The following is a 20325-nucleotide window of genomic DNA, read 5'->3' as shown; positions in this document are numbered from 1 at the left end:
TTTTTGGAATTATTACAAATTTATTGAGAATGAAATACAGAAATATCTAATTTACACAAGTATTCAGCACCTATCAATACTTCATGGAAGTGCCTTTGGCAGCGATTGCAGTTTCGAGTCTTCTTGGGTATGTCTATCAGCTTTGCACATCAGGATTTTTTGAGTTTCTCCAATTTTTCTTTGCAGATTTGCTAAAGCTCAGCCAAGTTGAATGGGGAGCGTTGGTGAACATCAAGATCTTCAAGTTTTTCCACAGATTCTCAATTGGATTCTTTGCTTTGGTCTTTGGCTGGGTCACTCAAGGACTTTCATGTTCATGTTATGAAGCCATTCCAGTGTTGCTTTGGCTGGATGTTTGGGGTCATTGTCCTGTTGGAACATAAATCTTTGCCACAGTCGAACGTCTTTTGCATTCTGAAGCAGGTTCCCCTCGAGGATTTGCCTATATTTGGATCCATTCATTGTTCCCTCGATCCTTACAAGTCTCCCAGTCCCTGCCGCTGAAAAGCATCCCCATAGCATGATGCTGCCACAACCATGCTTCATGGTATAGATGGTGTTAGATGGGTGATGAGCTGTGCTCGGTTTCCACCAGACATAGTGCTTTGCATTTAGGTCAAAGAGTTCAATTTTCCTCATCAGACCACAGAATATTTTGCCTCATGCTCTCTTAGTCTTTCACTTGCCTTTTTGCAAACTCTAGGCATGCTGCCATGTTCCTTTTTCTCAGGAGTGGCTTCTGTCTGGCCACTCTGCCATGAAGCCTAGATTTGTGAAATGCTGCAGAGACTGTTGTCCTTCAGGCAGGTCCTCCCATCTCAGACAACAAATTCTGTAGTTCTGTCAGAGTGGTCATTGGGTTCTTCTTCACCTCCCTGACCAAGGCCCCTCTTGCCCGGTTGCTCAGTTTGGTCAGACGGCCAACCCTAGGAAGAATCTGGCTAGTTCCATATTCTTTCCATTTTCTAATGATGGGGCTCACTGTGCTCTTGGGAACTTTCAATACTCTAGAAATATTTAATGCCCTTCCCCAGATCTATGCCTCCTTGTAATTCTACCTTGGAGTTCTAGACAGTTCCTTGAATTTTATGGAAGTTTCTGCTCTGACATGCACTGTCAACTGTGGGACCTGATATTGAAGGGTGTTTTTCTAAATCATGTCCAATCAATTGAATTGGCCACTGGTAGACCCCAATCAAGTTGCAGAGACATCTCAACGATGATCAAAGGAAATTGGATGCACCTGAGCTCAAATTGGAGTGTCATAGCCAAGGGGTTGAATCCCTATTGACTCGAGACGTTTTAGCTTTTTATTTTTAATTATTTTGCAGAGATTTCTAAAAAATACAGTTCCACTTTGACATTATGGGGTATTATGTGTAGATCGGTGACAAAAAAAATCTCAATTTAACCCATTTGAAATTCAGGCTGTAATACAACAAATTGTGAAAAACGAGAAGGGGTGTGAATACTGTTGCGGATCTCCCGTTCCACGTTACAAAGGGGGGATTAAACCCCTTTTTCCCCCTGGGTCTTCGCATCCACGAGGTCGAATCGCCACTTCCGGAGCCAGCGTGAAAAAGGGTATCGGGTCGATGCCGCACGTACCTTTAACCCACGCTGCCACGAAAGCGGGGACCGAACCTCGCACAAGCCACGCTTAATCGAGTACGCCCGAGCGGTATCCGTATCACGTGACTCGTGCCGTTACTTTTATGGAACCTGATTCGAGCGGTTCTAGTCGTACCATGCGAGGCCAATCAATGGAAGGGACGGGAACGGTCAAATAAGAGGAATAACACCATTTATTTACAATGTACAATGATTCGCAGAAGGAAAGGGGACACAGAGCAGAAGCTTAACCAATTTAACTTATCCCCAGACAGGGCCAACTCACGCACACGGGGAGAAGAAGAGAAGAAGTCCGTTCGCCAAATGCGCTTTGCCGTCGGTCGCTCTGGGACAGCTCACCCGGCGTGGCCCTCTGGCGGTCACGGCACGTATGCAGGAGAAATGCAGGCAAGGAGGTCGCGCGTCTGTGGCCTGAACGGTCGTCTTCCCGAGTGCGATTAATACAGCGCAGGGCATGGGGCACGGGGCAAGTTCGTGTACAATCTCGATAACCGGCAATGCAATTGGCTTGTTCTCTTGCGTGTTCTCTCTCTCTCTGACTCAATCAATGCCTCGACCCGAACTCAGAACTCACTCTCACAGGGGCTCCGACTCAACTCTCACAGGGGCTCAGACAACTCTCACAGGGGCTCCGACTCAACTGAGGTAGGGGGCTCGGAGCAGGGTTTTATGGCTCCAACCCGGCCTTACTCGAATGTTCCAAGCCCCACCTCTCATCGCCGTCGTTAGCCACTCCCCTTGAGCCCTGATTGGCGGCTCGTTGCTTACCGGCCACTCCCTCTGCAGCGCCTCCCTTCGGCCTCGCCAGACTTGTTCAGACCTGCCACGTGGCATTTCAGTGCCAAAAGACCGCCCTACTCACGGGCCTGCTCAACGCAAAACTAACACAGGAATGGACTACGCTTACATTCACTAAGAAATAACTGAACTATCGTGAGGCTTCATGTGCGTCTACCTACGAGGGGGATTATCCTTTATTCCAAAACCACAACAATACTTTCTGAAGGCACTCAACTTCCACCAGGCTGAATAGTTTACATTTTGGACCCTACTGATAGGCTGGATCTGCATCCATACCTTTACCAGTTAATCGGCTCGTTCTTGTCACAACCCTCATCCACCAAGTTTTGTCATAATCCATCCACAACTTCTAAATATCGTGCTCACAGCCAAACAAACTGGTGAAAACATAACTTCTATACACTTGTGGCGGTGGAGGTAAAAATGATGTACAAAACAACGTACAGTTGAAGTGAGTCCTGAAAACGGTGATTGAATCAGATATTGAGTGAAATGCAGTGTGGCCCATTTCATATAATTTGGGCCATTTCATATAATCAGGATATTTAGGGGTTGTATTTCGTGGTAATCGGAGTAAAGGGTAGTAAAATGCAAGGTGTGTCGAGAAACACTTTTTCACCTGTATACTGTTACGTGCTCCTCCCCGACCCCCTGGTCACATTGTACCTCCGAGCCCCGAGAGGAGTCACGGCAGAAAAATGTGTTATTCTGTGTGTCAAAGATCAATGGAGAAGCCACCCCAATTGTTACTCACAAACAAATATTGTATTAAGATCACACAAGAATAACAGTACAACAACAATAGTATTCAAAAGTACAATCAATATGTCCTATGATGGTACCATCAGTTTTGTAATATATAACTCGCTGTGCTCCAAGTGAGTGAAACAAGAACATTCCCCAATGTGTCTTATTCCCGGCTTCAAGACGAAGTTGCTTCGCTCCAGCGATCGCCAGAACGATGTCCAATCGAGACCAGAATCCCGTGCGGATGGCAAGTACAGTCACACCGCCGAGGCTATACAAAGGCGCCCTCAAGGCGACTGGGAAACCCAAAGGCGCCCTACAGGCAACTGAGAGAACACACCCTCGGGCATGGAAGAAGTAACCTTCAAAAAGCCACGTCACACACACGCCCCAGATCGACGTCTGAATGCGGTGAAAATGGTCAAAAAGAGACGAAACCGCGAGTGAAGCACAAGTCCTGCATGAGTCAAAATGGCCGACGACCCGCTCTTGAGACGTAACTGCCAGGCGATAATTCTCCTCGGAATCCACTGCCAAAAACCTGACACGCAGGTTGATCGGTCACAGCGATGACAACTCTGTCGCAGGAATTCCTTTCCCGGAAACCCGAAAGTTCGCTAGTGACTCTTGCTCGCCAACGTTCGATTCTGAACTCGGAGCAACTCGGCTTTCTTGTCCGACTCACTCACTCCGCCCCCTTTCTCGCTCTTCTTCCTCTTCGTTGTCTGCCGTCCGGTTCCCAATCCGGTTTCCTGTTTCTTTCAACATTAACTTTTTTACCTTTTGAAAACAATAATAATACATGGAATCAGAAATATTTACAGTGGATGCAAACCACCACAACGGACGTGACGAATCCGTAACACTTCCCCTCCCTCAAGAAAGAAAGTTTGAACATCGTGAAAACTTTCTTTGTAGGCAAAACTCTCCCAACAAACAAAAGTAAACTCGCACCCAAAATCATCAATTCCCATGAGCAACGATACTCAATATTGCCCAAAAATGAAGCAACAAAACTTCAAACAACCTACAGAGATTTCCAAAGTTAGTTCACTCTGGACAAAGCATCAGCAATGACATTATCCCTGTCCTTTACATGCTCAATTTTCAAGACGAACTCCTGCAAAGCCAAACTCCATCTCATCAACCTCTGGTTTTTATTTTTCATTTTTTTGAATGAAGGTTAAGGGGTTGTGATCAAAAATCCAAAGTCAAGCAAATCTACAGCACGTTTTTAGGGAGGCCGAGCTGAGAGCCAGGTTTCATGGTGGTTGGGTGGTGAGGCCTGGAAGTATTCACCACATGGACGCCTTTAGGAACGTGGAGTTCACGGTTAATCCATGTTGGAATCTTGGCTCGGCTGCTCCGCAGCATTCAGTGCTTCAAACTCTTCCTAACTTTCATAATAATCACGGTTAGAGCGCTTGTCGCTATAGTCATGTGAATAGTGGTCTCCTTCTCGGCCACTACCCTGATAATCATCCCTTCGGAAGCTGCCGTAACTGGGAGCCTCCATAGTCACCTCGACCGCGGCCACCACCAAAACTGCTACTCCCACCCCGGGAGCAATAGCCACCCCTGAAACTACCTCCACGTTTTCCTCCTCTGTAGCCCCTTCGACGGCCATGGCCTGCCTTCTCTACTGTTATGGTCTGACCATCCAAATCCTTGCCCTTCAAATCCTTTTCTGCCTCTTTGGCATCCTTTGTGTTTTCAAACGTGACAAAGCCAAACCCTCTTGACTTTTACGTCTCCCTGTCCTTTATCAGCCGCACTTCCAAGAGCAATCCATATTTGCCAAAGACAGAGTCCAGAACGTCTTCCCTTGTTTTGAAGTTCAGTCCACCTACAAAGAGCTTGCCAACATTGCCTCCATTCATGACTCGTGTGTGCTGACACCTAGTTTCAGGGTACTTGACAAGACGTGTCTGTGCAAAGCGTGACGTCAGTACCTTCTCCTTCTCTTCAGAGCGCTTCCTACCCATAGCACGAGTCGCAGTACAGGATGGAAAGATACCCGGAATCTCCGGCTCTAACTGTGCGGTGTTATTTTCCATACCAGTCTTTTCAACAAACATCGGGTTACCAGAAACTTGACCACCGGCCAAATCATTTCCAATAACAAAATATATTTCCTCTCCAGGTAGAGTGGCTTGTAATCCTACGGTGACCGGTCCTGACACCAAATCGGACTTCAAATGGATGACATGAAGTGGGGCTTTAACACGGCCACCAACCCCCTGTAAAAGAACACTAACACCAGTTGCCGTCTTCTCTGACAATGGCAAAATGCCCTCAAGCATCAAAGATTGATGTGCTCCTGTGTCCCTCAATACCCTAACAGGTCTCTGGTTAGTCAAGTCTCCATCCAGTGACAACCCCTCTGAAATAATAGGTTTGTAACCCTCTTGAACAAGGTCGTTCTGTGATGCTGTAACTTTGGCATGGGAACCTTCACAAGGCACTGTCCTCCAAGGACGATTTCTCACATTTGCCAATGCATTCGGAGTTGTACTCGTCTGACTCCGCTCCCGATTTTTCTTTTTCAGGGCGTAACATTGGGACATCAAGTGTCCAGGTTTCTTGCAAAAAGCGCAAGTCGGTCCGGAGGAAAAACTCGTGGTCTGCCTTGAGCCCCCCGGAAGATAAGTCTGTCTTGGAACTGGTCTTCTGATCCCTAAAAGTCGCGGTATCCGATTTTTCCTCATAGTCATCTCTGGGCCGCCTCCATGAATATTTGTTCTCCGCACCTGATTTACCATAACTCCCCTGGTTAACTCTAGGAGGGAAGTTAGGTTTGTGGAACCCCATCCTGTGTGTCAAGGAATAGTCATCTGCCACAGTTGCTGCCTCATACAACTCTGGTACTTTCTTTTCATCCAGATGTACTTTAATGTCCGCGTGGACACACTGTTTGAATTCCTCCACCAAGATCAATTGTCGCAACACGTTGAAGTCTTTCCCAATCCCCTTCGAATCACACCACCGATCAAACATGGTTTCCTTCATTCTGGCAAACTCCACATGGGTCTCACTCCCTCTTCCTGGCATTCCGAAATTTTTGCCGGTAAGCTTCAGGAACCAATTCATAGGCTTTGAGAATGGCTTTCTTCACTTTCTCATAATCTGTACATTTGTCAATCGGTAAAGCCGAAAATATATCTTGTGCTTTACCCACCAGAACACTTTGCACTAACATAGTCCAGGACCCCACAGGCCATTTTAGCATTTGAGCCACTTTCTCAAAATGTAAAAAAAAACTTGGCTACCTCCTTTTCATTGAAGGGTGGAACCAGCCTCACATGCCTACCAACATCCCAGGTGTTCTGACTAGTTGTCGAACCAGCCGGCATGGATGCTACTTCTCCCCGTTCTCCCTCCAAAGCCAGTCGCCGACTGGGCATCCTCCGTCGTGCGAAGTCCTTCCTCGGCACACCTGAGCTCCTCACCACATACAAGGCTTTCATCCGCAGCTCAATGGAATACTGTTCTCCCCTATGGGCTGGTGCTCCTGCCTCACACCTGGCTCGGCTTCACGCTGTTGAATCCAAAGCTTTCAAAATCATTGGAATCTCCCGCGATGAAGCTATCTCTGAGGGCCTTTCACTCACTCACCGCAGGCAGGTAGGTGGTCTTTCTGTCTTCTACCGACTCCTCTCCGGCCTTGCTCCCCCAGCTCTCTCTGTGCTCTGTCCCCCAAATATTCCTACAGGTCGCACAAGATCTGCCAGCAACCCTCTGATGGTTAAACTGCCGAAATCTCGGCTCTCTGCTCACCTTCACTCTTTCATTCCTCTTTTCTCCCGCCTCTGGAACAAACTCCCACACTCCCTTCAATCCCACTCCTCCCTCCAGGTCTTTAAAACAGCTGTTCACCACCATCTCTTATCTTCCCCCATCCAAAACCTTGATCTTTTCTACCCCCACTAATTCACCCCAGATCCACCTTGTTTGAAATTCCAACTTCTTTCCTGGAAGTCCTGGCAGTGTCCATATGTTTATACCTCTCCCACGCCCCCACACCCCCTTCACATGCCTCCCCCCCAAAGCCCTCTCCCTCCCACAGATCTCTCGATGTCTCCATGTCTCTCGGTCCCTGCTCTCAAATGTTGTGTTTGTGTCCTTCCCCCTCTCTCCCCATCTTGTCTACCGCTCCCGATGTTATTTGTTTTATGTGTCTGTTTGTCTTTCTGTGTGATTAATGTTCGCTCTTTCACGAGCCTCGATCTTGTATACAAAAAAACAAACAAAAAAAATATTCCATCTCCTTGAGTTTAACTTCCTTCTGATACTCCGTCACGTTCCTTTAACTCACTTTCGGCTTTCCTTTCCTCTGCTCTTTCCTTTGCTCTTCTTTCTTCTTCAGCTCTCCTTTCCTCTGTTCTTCTCTCCTCACGTTCTCGTTCCTGTTCTACTCTTCTTTCCTCTAGTTCCCTTGCAGTTTTTTTGTTTTGTTTTGTTTTGTATACAAGATCGAGGCTCGTGAAAGAGTTAACATTAATCACACAAAAAGACAAACCGACACACAAAACACAAAAAACAAGGGGAGCGGCAGACGAGATGGGGAGAGAGGGGGAAGGACACAAAAGAGAGGGGGAAGAGGGGGAAGGACACAAACACAACATTTGAGAGCAGGGACATCGGGAGGACTTGGGGGGAGGTGGGAGAGGAATAAAACATATGAACACTGCAAGGACTCTGGGGTGAATTACCGGGGGTAGAAAAGATCAAGGTTTTCGATGGGGGAAGATAAGAGATGGTGGTGAACAGCTGTTTTAGAGACCTGGAGGGAGGAGTGGGATTGAAGGGAGTGGGGGAGTTTGTTCCAGAGGCGGGAGAAAAGGGGAATGAAAGAGTGAAGGTGAGCAGAGAGCCTAGACTTTGTCAGTTCTCCTTTCCTCTGCTCTTGCCTCTGCTTTTCTCTCCTCGAGTTCCTTTTCAGCTCTCCTTTCCTCTGCTCTTTCCTCTGCTTTTCTATCCTCGAGTTCTCTTGCAGCTCTCGTTTCCTCTGCTTTTAACCTTTCCTGGGACTGCAGTTGCATCTCCATTTTCCGGAGCTCCACATTTTCTTTTTCCTCGAGTAACCAATCCAAGGCTAGCTCTGTCCATGTTCCCTGTCCCACCAGAGATTCTACCACCAATGTCTGCATCTCTGCTTTCTTCATATTAACTCGGACCTCCAAGTTAAAATGTCTGGCCAAGATCAAGAGTTCTGATTTTTTTAACGCTTGGAACTGTGCCTCATTAGGGGACGCCGCAAACTGTTCTGCGTCAAACACCCATGGTGACTATCAGTTAACACCTGTTAACCTTCACACAAAAAAATTTCCAATTTTTTTTTTGAAAAATTTGGGAATTTTGGGAATGCCCGGGAATTATCTCCCGGACGAATGTTATCAGGGAATTTAATCCCGGAGGAGGATCGCAATTTCGAGCCCCCGAGCCAATTGGACGAGCCCCCAATTTCTGTTACGTGATCCTCCCCGACCCCCTGGTCACAGTGGACCTCTGAGCCCCGAGAGGAGTCACAACAGAAAAATGTGTTATTCTGTGTCAAATATCAACGGAGAAGCCACCCCAATTGTTACTCACAAACAAATATTGTATTAAGATCACACAAGAATAACAGTACAACAACAATAGTATTCAAAAGTACAATCAATATGTCCTATGATGGTACCATTAGTTTTGTAATATACAACTCACTGTGCTCCAAGTGAGTGAAACAAGAACATTCCCCAATGTCTCTTATTCCCGGCTTCAAGACGAAGTTGATTCGCTCCAGCGATCGCCAAAACGATGTCCAATCGAGACCAGAATCCCGTGCGGATGGGCAAGTACAGTCACACCGCCGAAGCTGTACAAAGGCACCCTCAAGGCGACTGGGAAACCCAAAGGCGCCCTGCAGGCGACTGAGAGATCACACCCTCGGGCATGGACGAAGTAACCTTCAAAAAGCCACGTCACACACACACCCCAGATCGACGTCTGAATGCGGTGAAAATGGTCAAAAAGAGACGAAACCGCGAGCGAAGCACAAGTCCTGCGCGAGTCAAAATGGCCGACGACCCGCTCTTGAGACGTAACGGCCCGGCGATAATTCTCCTCGGAATCCACCGCCAAAAGCCTGACACGCAGGTTGATCGGTCACAGCGATGAGAACTCTGTCGCAGGAATTCCTTTCCCGGAAACCCGAAAGTTCACTCGTGACTCTTGCTCGCCAACGTTCGATTCCGAACTCGGAGCAACTCGGCTTTCTTGTCCGACTCACTCGCTCCGCCCCCTTTCTCGCTCTTCTTCCTCTTCGTTGTCCGGTTCCCGATCCGGTTTCCTGTTTCTTTTAACATTAACTTTTTTACCCTTTGAAAACAGTTCATGGACAATAAACCTTTTGAAAACAATAATAGTACATGGAATCAGAAATATTTACAGTGGATGCAAACCACCACAACGGAAGTGACGAATCCGTAACAATACGTTTTCTCTATAACCAGTTAAGCAGTTGACACGAAAGTTTCAACATAGGAGCACCTACTCATGGAGAATTCCAAAAACATTCCAAAAATTGGTTTTCTACAGGGTTGGGTTACAGGGTGTTTCATGTACCGAGAATAAAAGGCCTCGACCTTGCTTCCCATGGTCAAATAATGGGGAAATAAATTATTGTGGATTATCCGTCGGAGAAAAGGTGTTTGTGAAGAAAATGTTTTGAACATTTAGTTTTGACCTGCTGATTTTCATTTTATGATAAATATATCTTCCAAACAATTATTTATGGCCATTATCCAGCAATCAAATAAAGTACTTCTCTCTTTCTCTCTCCCCCTCTAAATTTGTAACTGGCCCTTCATGAAAGGCACCGTGGGAACTTTAACATCCACCATCTAATGCTCGCAGACGGGACACCCGGCTTAAAGGGGAACCCAAACGCTCAGACCACCTCGACGCTAATCTATCCCTTGCTTCCCTACAAAATAGATATCTTTTTCCGATGTCCGATTTTTAAAATAGGTAATCTTGCAATTGAAAGACTAAATGTTCTTCTTTACGATTAGCCATGACTTCACATCATGAAGTTGACCGCCACTTCCGTATTGTCCCCGACTCTACGGGTTACATCAAGCAACGATTTAATTTTGAACGGTGAATAAGTTTTGAATTTCTCCAAATATTCCTCGTCGATGCGTCCTTGGTGGTTGTAGTAACACAAAACGAGATGGTTTCATGCTACACCAATGGCCAAAAGACCAAGTTTGCCAGAAATTAGACGAGGTTTTTGCGAAATACCCGTGTGGATCGAGCCTACAAAATGTTTGTTTTTGTGCTCAGAACATGTTACAGAGCACTGTTGTGAAACAGATGGCTAGATCTTGTTTATCTGCCAATATTGAGAGAGGGTGCCTTCCCCACAATTAAGTACCTTCCCCACAATTAACAGCAGTCGCTCAACTCCAAAACAATCAAACATGTTGACCTGCCGGTGACTGATCTCACCTTGCCATCACCCATCCTGATCCCCCTCCACTGGGTCGCGACATCCACACGGCACGGACACAAAATAACCATCGCACGAAATTGAAATATCATCTCTGCCGATCTAACATCATGCGTTTTGAGTCGTGAATTGAACACCTGTGTTGGCCTGCCACCGACTTGTCTCACTATGCTAGATGTGCTGGCTAACTTCGCCGCCACCTTGCCCTACACATCTGAAGAGCTCAAATACCAAGAAGCCATTGTTTCGGATGCCATCACGTCAACTCCGGTATTCCATAAATTACCACCCGATGAAGACTCAAATTCAGTACGACCTGCATTCAAGAAGAGAGAATGAGGGTTAGTATACTGTGTGCGCGTGCTTGGTCCCGTGTTTTGTGAAATACCGTATGCCTGTGACTCGAGCTATGGCCTGACAAATAAAGCAGTTATCTTGCTCCTCCCAACCCCTCCCCCTTCACCACCTCCCCACAATCTCCCATCAACCATCACCCCCAAAATACCACCACCATCCCACCCCGTCCACCATAAACCAACCGTGTGCTTGAGCGGTCTCCATGCCATATTTCTGCTGGGGTAATATAACTGATTTATCAATAAATTTAAAAATCCCTGATAAACCGTCAATTGAACTGAAAAACAAACAAAATTCGAACTATCAATCTGTAATGAACATGTGACCAGCGTTTAAATCTACATTATCAACACCGCCATCTTCGTCTGAATCGCTCGCACAAGGCTCAAAACTATACGGCTCTACAATTCCCCCAAAAGTGTTTCCATCACTAATTTTCTCTCCAATAGTTTCTTCGAAATCCCACTGATCCATTTCAATATACTGAGAATCCTCAGAGTAGTTAACGACGAACGAATCAGTATCGAAATCCGAGCTTGGAATACTTTCTCTGTGTTGCCATTTGCCGACAAGGTGAGATCATTGTGACGTCACTGGCAAAATCAAAAATTAATACTCGAGGACTATTTGACACTTAGGCAAAAAAAGAAGACAAGACATCATGCAGAGTATGATACTTGCAAAATGCACCCCTTCCCCCACCCCCCTCAAAAAAATGAATTGCTATGGATACATCAAATTGTCCATTTCATTAAGATTAAAATTGACAATTTAATCAAAGCTTGTCAATCGGATTAAAATTGATTTTTCAGATGAAAATGGAAATTAGAAGTTTGACCTAGAGTTGAACTTTGACCTTTTAACCACAAAAATAGTTGGGTTTCCCAATTCAGTGATGCACTATGTAATTGCTGTTTAATTTTCAAGTCAGTCGGATGAAAATTGATAGTTTTTCAGATGAAAATTGATTTTGGAAGTTTGACCTTGAGTTGACCTTTGACCTTTTGACCTCAAATAGTTGGTTTCCCAAGTTAGTGACTATGCAAATGTTGTTCAATTTTAGTCAATCGGATGAAAAATGGCAATTTTGGAAATTTCACCTCAAGATGACCTTTGCCCTCAGTCAATAGACTTCTCCCTTGTGACAAACTCTACCGTCTCGTGAGGTTTCATGAAAATTCGTTTAAAATTGTGACCTGTAGGTGATGGACAGAATAACACACGAGACCAACCAATAGACTTGATAAATGTTTGATTTTTTTTTTGGAAAGTAAAAATACCCTTCAAATTTGACCGATTCATGATTTTCAGAATTTTTTTTTCTTTTGTTTGGGTTCTCCTTTAACATCCACCCAAGGGATACAACACCCTGCCCTCAAACTACCTGTCTGCCAGTTTTATTGTCTCGTTGAGAATGAAACCCAGAACAGATAGCTCAGTGGTGTGTGTGTGTGATACCTGTTTGGGAGGTTCCACAAGGTTATACGTGGCACAAATGGCACAAAGATTTACACAGGCTATTGTGAAAAAGGTGTTTGCATGCAGTTTATTTTTATTATTTACATAAATCATTTTCATTAAATATAAATAAATGGAGGTCATTCCAACCAAAAATTAAAATTCCTTTGTTTCCAAAGGACAAATGACCCTTATTACTCCAGAAAAGTTATTCCCACACCTTATAAAATTCTTTATGTTGGATGGCTCAAGATGTTTTTGACATACAGCATAATTCTTTCATTTCAATGATTGTTCTGAGTACAGTCAACTATTTATACATTATTTAAGCTCTGAATAACTTCTTACAATCACATAAAATAACGGCCTGGTTAAGAAAAGTAGTCTCCATATCTGAATCGATCCATTTGTGAACGATATAACGTACGCGTGTTTCTAAATCATGTCCGTTTCTTCTTTGTGTTTAGGGCCTTGAAAACATCGACTAAGAATCAAATCCTTCGCTGCAATGCTTCCACTCACATGATCCTGGCACAATATCTGCGATACTCTTCAACGACAAACATGTCACAAGAATAAAACCTTCAACTGGAATGTTGCTGTTTGATTTCCTGTGATGTTTTAGTACATGATAAAACTTATCACAATTGCTTGCGTTTCGATACTCCGAATGGAATTTTATATTTATAAATTTAGTGGCATGTTAAAGTACTTTAATTTGGTTTCCCTCATTGAAAACCTAGTGGTAAGTGAGGTTTTTTTTGTTTTTGTTAACGTAGAATTTGATGCAAATAAGTCTTAACTATGCTTCCACCTGTTAATGTCAACCTACTGTTTTCTTTGATCTCAATTTAAGGTTGTGTGAAAATTTAGAGGTAGAGAGAGAGGAGGGAGGGGGGGGGGGGAGAGAGAGGTAGAGGCAGAGAGAGAGAGCATGGGGGTGGGGAGGGGGGGGGAGGGGGGGGTTGAGAGGTATAGAGGTGTATAACTGGTGTTGGCCTAATAGTTAGGGTGACGGTCTTGGGTATCCTAAGGTCCTGACTTCAAAACCCGTTCAACTGTTGAATTAATACCAGGTGGGGTTGACTCAGCCTGTCATCCTTCCGAGGTCGGCAAAATGAGTACCAGGGTATTGGGTCCTCTCTCACAAAGAGGTTGGTGGCAGGATTTGCACTCCGGCCACAGTAAAAACACCTCATTCCGGAGCACGCAAAGTGGTGTTTGCATATATATATATTGTTACTGATCGCGGTTTAGGATGTTGTTTGCCGAGCGAAGGCTCCGCGACCGAACAGTTGTTCCCCGACTCACCCGATTCACCCAGAACTTTGGCCGTATCGCACCGCAGCTGCCCAATCTGGAAGAGACTAAAACGACGAAATGCAAAGAGGAAAAGGAATAAAACGAGAAGACGGATAGAAGAGTAATTGGATTTATTGTACACACAAGCAAAAAGAAAGCAGTCACGTTTATTTACAACACATAAGACGCAGGTGACACAGTGCAAATACTAGCTTATACAGACTTAATTAACCCAGGGACAGAACAAACAAAACAAACTCACGTACACAAGAAGGGTGGAAAGGCAGGAGGTGGATGGCTGGAGGGAGAGGAAGGTCCAAGGGGGTCCTGCAGCACGATCGGCGCGTTTAGCAGCCGCCATTCCTTCACGGCCTTGCTCAAAACCGCCGTCCAGGCCCCAAGTGGCTGTTGGGTGTTGTTGCTGCTGTGGCCTCCGCTGCTTTCCCAGGACTTGTCTGACTCGTCTGGTCCAACCCCTCAACTCTTTCTTGGTCCACTCACTCCTCACCACCGACTCCTCAACGCAACCACTGACCACTTCAACACCGACTCTTCACCACCGACTCCTCAATGCAACCAACGCAACCACTGACTTTTCAACGCAACCACTGACTTTTCAACGCAACCACTGACTTTTCAACGCAACCACTGACTCCTACAACGCTTCTTGCGCGCGCGCCTTTATAGCGCCTCCAGCGATCAAGCCGCCGGCCTTCAGGACACGCCCATCGGTGTGCTCACCTCGGCCCTGGTTGGTCACGCGACCCTCTGGCTCCGCCCTTGATGACGACGGGCGGGCACGCCTCTCTTCCCCGACCCGAGCACATGTTCAATGGTGGTTTTGGAGGGGAGGTAATTGGCAATCGAGGCTTGGCAATGACGAGAGGGGATGTAAAAGGAAATGGAGATTTTGGGGATGGGAATGAAAGGGGATCTATTCTCTTTCACTGGTGCAATGGAGTACTTCAATTAATGGGAGACACAGCCTTACTCTAAAACACAGAATAAGAGATAACTATCAAACAGGGGTATTCTATTATTTGGCTGACGTGTATGCTTGTGGACTAATTATGGGATGCCCTTTCACCTTTACACAGCTCCGGAGGCAGGGGGCGCAGAATAAACAATAATAATAATAATAATAAAGCACACAATCAAAAAAAATATACAGTCCTCATATCCGCAACAATATGTATATGTATATATATATGTATATGTATATATATATATATATATATATATATATATATATATATATATATATATATATATATATATATATATATTGATACGGTTTTGAGATTTGTAAATATGACATCATTAAAGGTTTGCCCCCCATAGTTAGTCCACAAGCAACACGTAGGCCCACTTAGAGTATTAGTTATGTCATAGTATGTGTAAGAGTAGGCCATTTCCCTAGTAACATCTGCGTTGTGTAAAGAAATGAGCTTAGGCCCTTTCATCTTTGCACCACCCCCCAATTCCATCATGGGCATAATCGATCCCGTGCCCCATTTGGCATCCCTCAAGTTTGTTACGCTTTGGCTACCCGCAGTTTGTTACGCTTTGGCTGCCAGCAGCATTAGCTGCCCTTTGTTCGCTCGAACTAGTCAAATGACATGAGGTAGGCCTGAAAAGAGGGAGGAGCGCGAGGTCGGGGTGTGGCAGAGTCGAGGAGCACGTCAGAGGCGGTGACGGTAAGAGCCATCAGCCAACGAGGGCTCTGACGGCATGGCGTGATGGGGCGTGGTAAGAAGCGTCTAGCAAGTGCTAGAAGGTTCGCTGGGCAAGGCTATATAAGCGAGTGCACAAAGCCCTTGAACAGGACTGGCTGGAAAAGGACTCGTTGGGTGAAAGAATTGCGCTTTGTAAGAGGACTGATTCGGAGCACTCGTATGAAAAGGACTCAAGAGGATCGGCGTGCACACGACAGTGTTGAAAGGACTTGCCTTGCACGAGAGAGAGAGCCCTTAATTGAGAAGCGCATTGTTAGCGCCTATTCGCCTATTACGTACGCAGCCACGCGAGTGATTAACCGCCAGAGCCAGCCCTACTGTTAGCCCCGTAATATCCCGTGCGTGCCAATGCCACGCGGAGAGCTCCTGGCCGCTGTATTCATTTTCTTCGCAGTGTGAGTTGGGGACCGGAGAGCGAGCTGCTTGGACGCCATCCCTGGACGTGCTGACCTGTTCGTCTGCAAACCCCGTGTGAGTGTGTCTGAGTGTGAACGGGCCCGTTTGTCCAGGGAATAAGTTGACTGTACTTAAGGACTGCACTGTTCTTCTTCTTCTGATTATTGTACAAAGTGTAAATAAATCTTGTTCTTCCTTTCTTCCAAATTCGACCGTTTCTGTGATTTCCATCATTGGGTAAACGTGGCACGATTAAGAACCGCTTGGATCGGGGTTTAGTCATTGCTAACGGCTCGGGTCACGGGTTCGCTACCGCTCAGCGTATCCACCAACACCTGTGATTCGGGCGGGGCTTATTTCCTCGTTTCTGGGCAGCGTGAGTAATTAGGTATTAGTGATTAGTCCTACGACCCTACTTCGCGCTGTCCGGGAAGGACGTCATCGGTCCCAGGTCCCGTCGGCTAGTCAAAGACAAGGGGACTAATCCCCACTTGGTAAGGGGAAAAGGCCGGCGCTGAGATCCGCAACAATATATATATATATACACATACATAGGTGTAGAGAGGTGGAGAGAGTGAAGGGTAGATAGAGGGAGGAAGAGGTAGAGGTAGAGGGAGATAGAGAGAGAGAGAGAGAGAGAGAGAGAGAGATCAGATTCTTCAAACTTAAGTTATGATTTTCAAAGGGTGCATGACCTTTGACCTTTTGAAACGAAAATGCAATCAGTCTTTGTTTTACAGTTTTTGTGCCAAGTTTAGTTGAAATCCCTTTAGTGGTTCACAAGTTGCTGCGGTAGCAAAAGTAAAAACGGATGGACAAACCGAAAACAGAATGCCTTTGGCTATGGAGATAATTCTCAATAAGTGTGAATGGGATGCAATTTTGGAGTGGTGGTGAAACAGCTTTGTTTCATATCAACGGATGTGTTATAGAGTGCAAGTGTAATGGACAATCGTCACCTGGAATAATAGCACTGTTACCACCAACGGTCTTCCATCACTTGCCAAGATTAGATGTTACTTCTTCATACCATAATACATACGACCGCATTATTAATCTGTTTTAAAATAAAAATTAAAAACCTCATCCCGAATGAAAACATTTTCAGGTTCATACCAGAAAAACGAAATGAGTGACAATACCACTACAGATACTGCTTCGATTTAACTTTGATCATATTTACAATAAATCATCATTAATTACAGAAATTTCTGCAATCGCAAATTAAGGGGAAGGACAACTGGGACTGGCGAAGTTTACAAAAAGGAGAGTTTGTGGGTGAAATAGCCATCAAAACCACCACCAAATGAAACCTTTGTGGCAGTCTGTCAATACCCCCAACAACCTGACACGACAGCTTCAAAAGTGTATTAGTATAACAACCGGAGTATAAGAAAAGTGCACCAATCACAGCCCCACAGTGCCATGGGCCTGCTTCACCAAGGCGATAACCACTTGGCATTGCAGTTCCACTGACTTGGTCATGACTTGTGCAAGAGGCCGACATCTGTGTTGTTTCGCATGAAAAGTGAAATGGCACCGACGTCGTGCAGCCTCCTCCATAGCTTCATCTCCTTGTTATAGTTGTGGTTGGCCAAAAACCCCGTTTTCTTGTAGGTCTTGTCGTAGTAATGGTTTGAGAAGTTTGCGTAGTTCTTGGTGAGAAAGCCGTATGCAGACACCTGGAGACCGAAAATGAAATGCTTATTAAACGGGACATAATTTGTACACACGATGGCCGTACCGACAGTGACGAGCATCAGTGGATTCTACAGGTTTATGGCGAATATAGTAGAACACGAATTATTAACATCTATCCACTCCGATTTATATAAACAGGCTCGATGCCGACACACCACTGGTGTTCCCACAATCCATTGTGGCAAAATGCCTGTCAACGACATATCTCTTCAACGTGCAGTGATTTAATTGCTCGTGAAGGAGAACAACTGCAGATATCTATGAACAATTGAGTCGGACATACGGAGATGCCTGCATGGACGCTGGCAGTGTCAGAAGGTGGGTGAAATACTTCAAAGATGGAAACACGGATCAGCCACGCTGTCGTCGGCCGAGAAGCACCATGACTGAACGTAACGAGAATGTTGATGCGCTCAATGAGGACCGAATAGTGATGGTCAGGGAGATCGCAGCTCGGCAGAGGACACCATGCCGTACAGGAAATGATAGTGACCTTGGGCTTTTGGAAAGTTTCTTCCCGTTGGGTTCCCTGTTTGCTTACGGGGGAACACAAAAACACAAATGGATGTTTCATCTCAGTTGTATCAACGACGTACTGCCAAGGGTGATGACTTCCTGTTCCGTATTGTGACTGGTGATCTGGTGATAAAAACTTGTTCCACCATTTCGACACAAAATCCAAGCGACAAAGCATGGCGTGGCATCGCTCCACATCTCCAAAAAGAAAGAATGCCAAGAGCACTCTCCGCTGGCAAGGTTAAAAGAACAGTCTTCTGGGATGCCGAGGGATGCATATTGGTTGATGTCCTACCCAAAGGGAAACCAACGTGGCTCACTACGTACAGATGCTCAATAAAATGAAACGTGCACTTTGGGAAAAGCGCCTGATGAGGAAAAAAAAAATGCTGTCATCTTGCTAGGCCTGGTGTTGGCTTAGCGGTTAGGGTGCCGGCTTGGGATCCTGGGTTTGAATCTCGGTCGATTGCCGAATTAACGCCAGGGGGTTGACTCAGCCTGTCATCCTTCCGAGGTCGGCAAATTGAGTGCCAGCTTGCTGGTAATTCCCTGTGGGTCGCAAGAGGCGACTAACAGGGTTGGCGGCAAGAAGGGCATCCGGCCATAAAACTGCTTCAAAAAGGGGACCAAGGTGCCCCGAAAAAGGCCAACCCCTGGTCTGTGGGGAAAAATGGCCTCTAAAGGTGGTTCTTTGCTCCGCCTCCACTGCATATCCGACAATGGAGGAAATCTCATAAAATGGATGGGAAGTGCTCCATCAACCCCGTACTGTCCAGACTTGGCCGCCTCGTACTGCCATCTGTTTGAGCCCATGAAAGATAACGTGAGGCCAGCACTATGAAAACGATGAGGCAGTCCAGATGGCCATGCATAGCCGGTTGTGATGTGTTTTGGGATGGACTTCTACCACAGCGGGATTTTTAAGCTCGTGCCACGCTGGCAGAAATACATGGATCATTTTGTATAAAAGTGATGTGGTATGTCAGTTTTCTTACAAGTACCTTTGTTTTATTGTCCAATAAACGTGCTCATCACTTTCGGTACGACCCTTTTATTTATACAGTGAGCCATTGAAAAAAAGCAAGTTGTCACGAATGCCTCTCACCTCATCACAGGTGAAGAGGGCAGTGAGCAGAGCAAAGCCACCAGTAGTAGGCCTGTAAATGTTACGGGACTTGCTCTTCATGATGGGAGCTGGCAGTAACCTGATTAGAGTGGAAAAAAATAAATAAGGGAATCGTTTTGCATTTATTTGGGCACATTCTGCAAAAGATGAATTTTCAGGTAAAGACAATTCCGACGGACATTTTCAGTCAAATTTTATCCAAAATATTATGCTTCAACCTTGATACTATTGTTTTGTTTATTTTTACCTGTTTCGGAGGTATCGACTGAAGTCAGGGTGCACCATCTTGAATTTCTCTGCTGTCAAGTTGGGACCAAATAACTTTGATGGACTAAGGAAGGCGGATGAGCGAGTGAGTGTCACCAAATTAAAACCTGTGTGACATGAACTCGTTTTCGAATCAAGCACAGGTATCGACAATACAACAAGACCAAATAAATTGTTTCACAAACTTTCATCAATCACCATGAACAAGGCAACTCGTAAAAAGTCAAGGAATTTAACGACAGCCATTGAAGAGTTCCTTAAGCTCTTATGTAACATGAGGAGTGACTGTTGGATGTACAGTTCAGGTTACTTGATAACATGGTGAATACTGCAATGAACATGGAATTGCTCTGAGAATGTGAGCCTTGCTAATATCGGATTAACCCCCTTTGTGGTTGAATAGCATTAAAATGCACTGATGGCTCAAAAGTAGAGTCAAAAAATCCTTCCAACTCAGACAGATTCTGGACAGAATGCGTAAATGCCAGCATCTGCCTCATGCCTAACTCAGCTTCACGTTGTAGAAACCAAAGCTTTCAGAATCATTGGTATCTCCCGCTTTGAAATTTATTCTGATGGCCTTTCTCTCTCTCACTACAGGCAGGTTGTGGTCTTTCTGTCTTCTACCGACTCCTCTCCGGCCTTGCCCCCCCCCCCCTGCTCTCTGTCCGTGCTCTGTCCCCCAAATATTCCTACAGGACGCACAAGATCTGCCAGAAACCCTCTTCTGGTGAAACTGCCAAAATCTCGGCTCTCTGCTCACCTTCACTCTTTCATTCCTCTTTTCTCCC

The 20325-nt window shown here is 45.6% G+C and overlaps 1 protein-coding gene and 1 long non-coding RNA gene across 3 annotated transcripts in view; one reads left to right on the top strand and one right to left on the bottom strand.

The window, feature by feature from the left end:
• LOC137426477 (uncharacterized) overlaps positions 1-13088 on the top strand; it is a 14629-nt gene extending 1541 nt beyond the window's left edge. For both annotated transcript variants that reach the window (XR_010984313.2, XR_010984314.1), the window contains exon 3: positions 12958-13088. This is a non-coding gene — a long non-coding RNA (uncharacterized LOC137426477). The remainder of the gene's footprint in view (positions 1-12957) is intronic.
• Positions 13089-15803: 2715 nt separating this feature from the next.
• The window catches only part of LOC137426476 (alpha-N-acetylgalactosaminide alpha-2,6-sialyltransferase 2-like), a 43065-nt gene continuing 38543 nt past the window's right edge, over positions 15804-20325 (bottom strand). Inside the window, exons 7-9 of the mRNA XM_068115044.2 lie at positions 19515-19598; positions 19247-19346; positions 15804-17606 (exon numbers count right to left, since the gene is read on the bottom strand). Of these exons, the coding sequence (XP_067971145.2) occupies positions 17406-17606; positions 19247-19346; positions 19515-19598 (385 nt within the window). The 3' untranslated portion in view covers positions 15804-17405. The remainder of the gene's footprint in view (positions 17607-19246; positions 19347-19514; positions 19599-20325) is intronic.

This window comes from Myxine glutinosa, chromosome 5 (genome assembly GCF_964187855.1).
Source record: "Myxine glutinosa chromosome 5, kmMyxGlut1.1, whole genome shotgun sequence".
Lineage (NCBI taxonomy): Eukaryota > Metazoa > Chordata > Myxini > Myxiniformes > Myxinidae > Myxine > Myxine glutinosa.
Note: the sequence above shows the minus strand (reverse complement) of the source record. Positions and strands in the feature narration are given on the sequence as shown.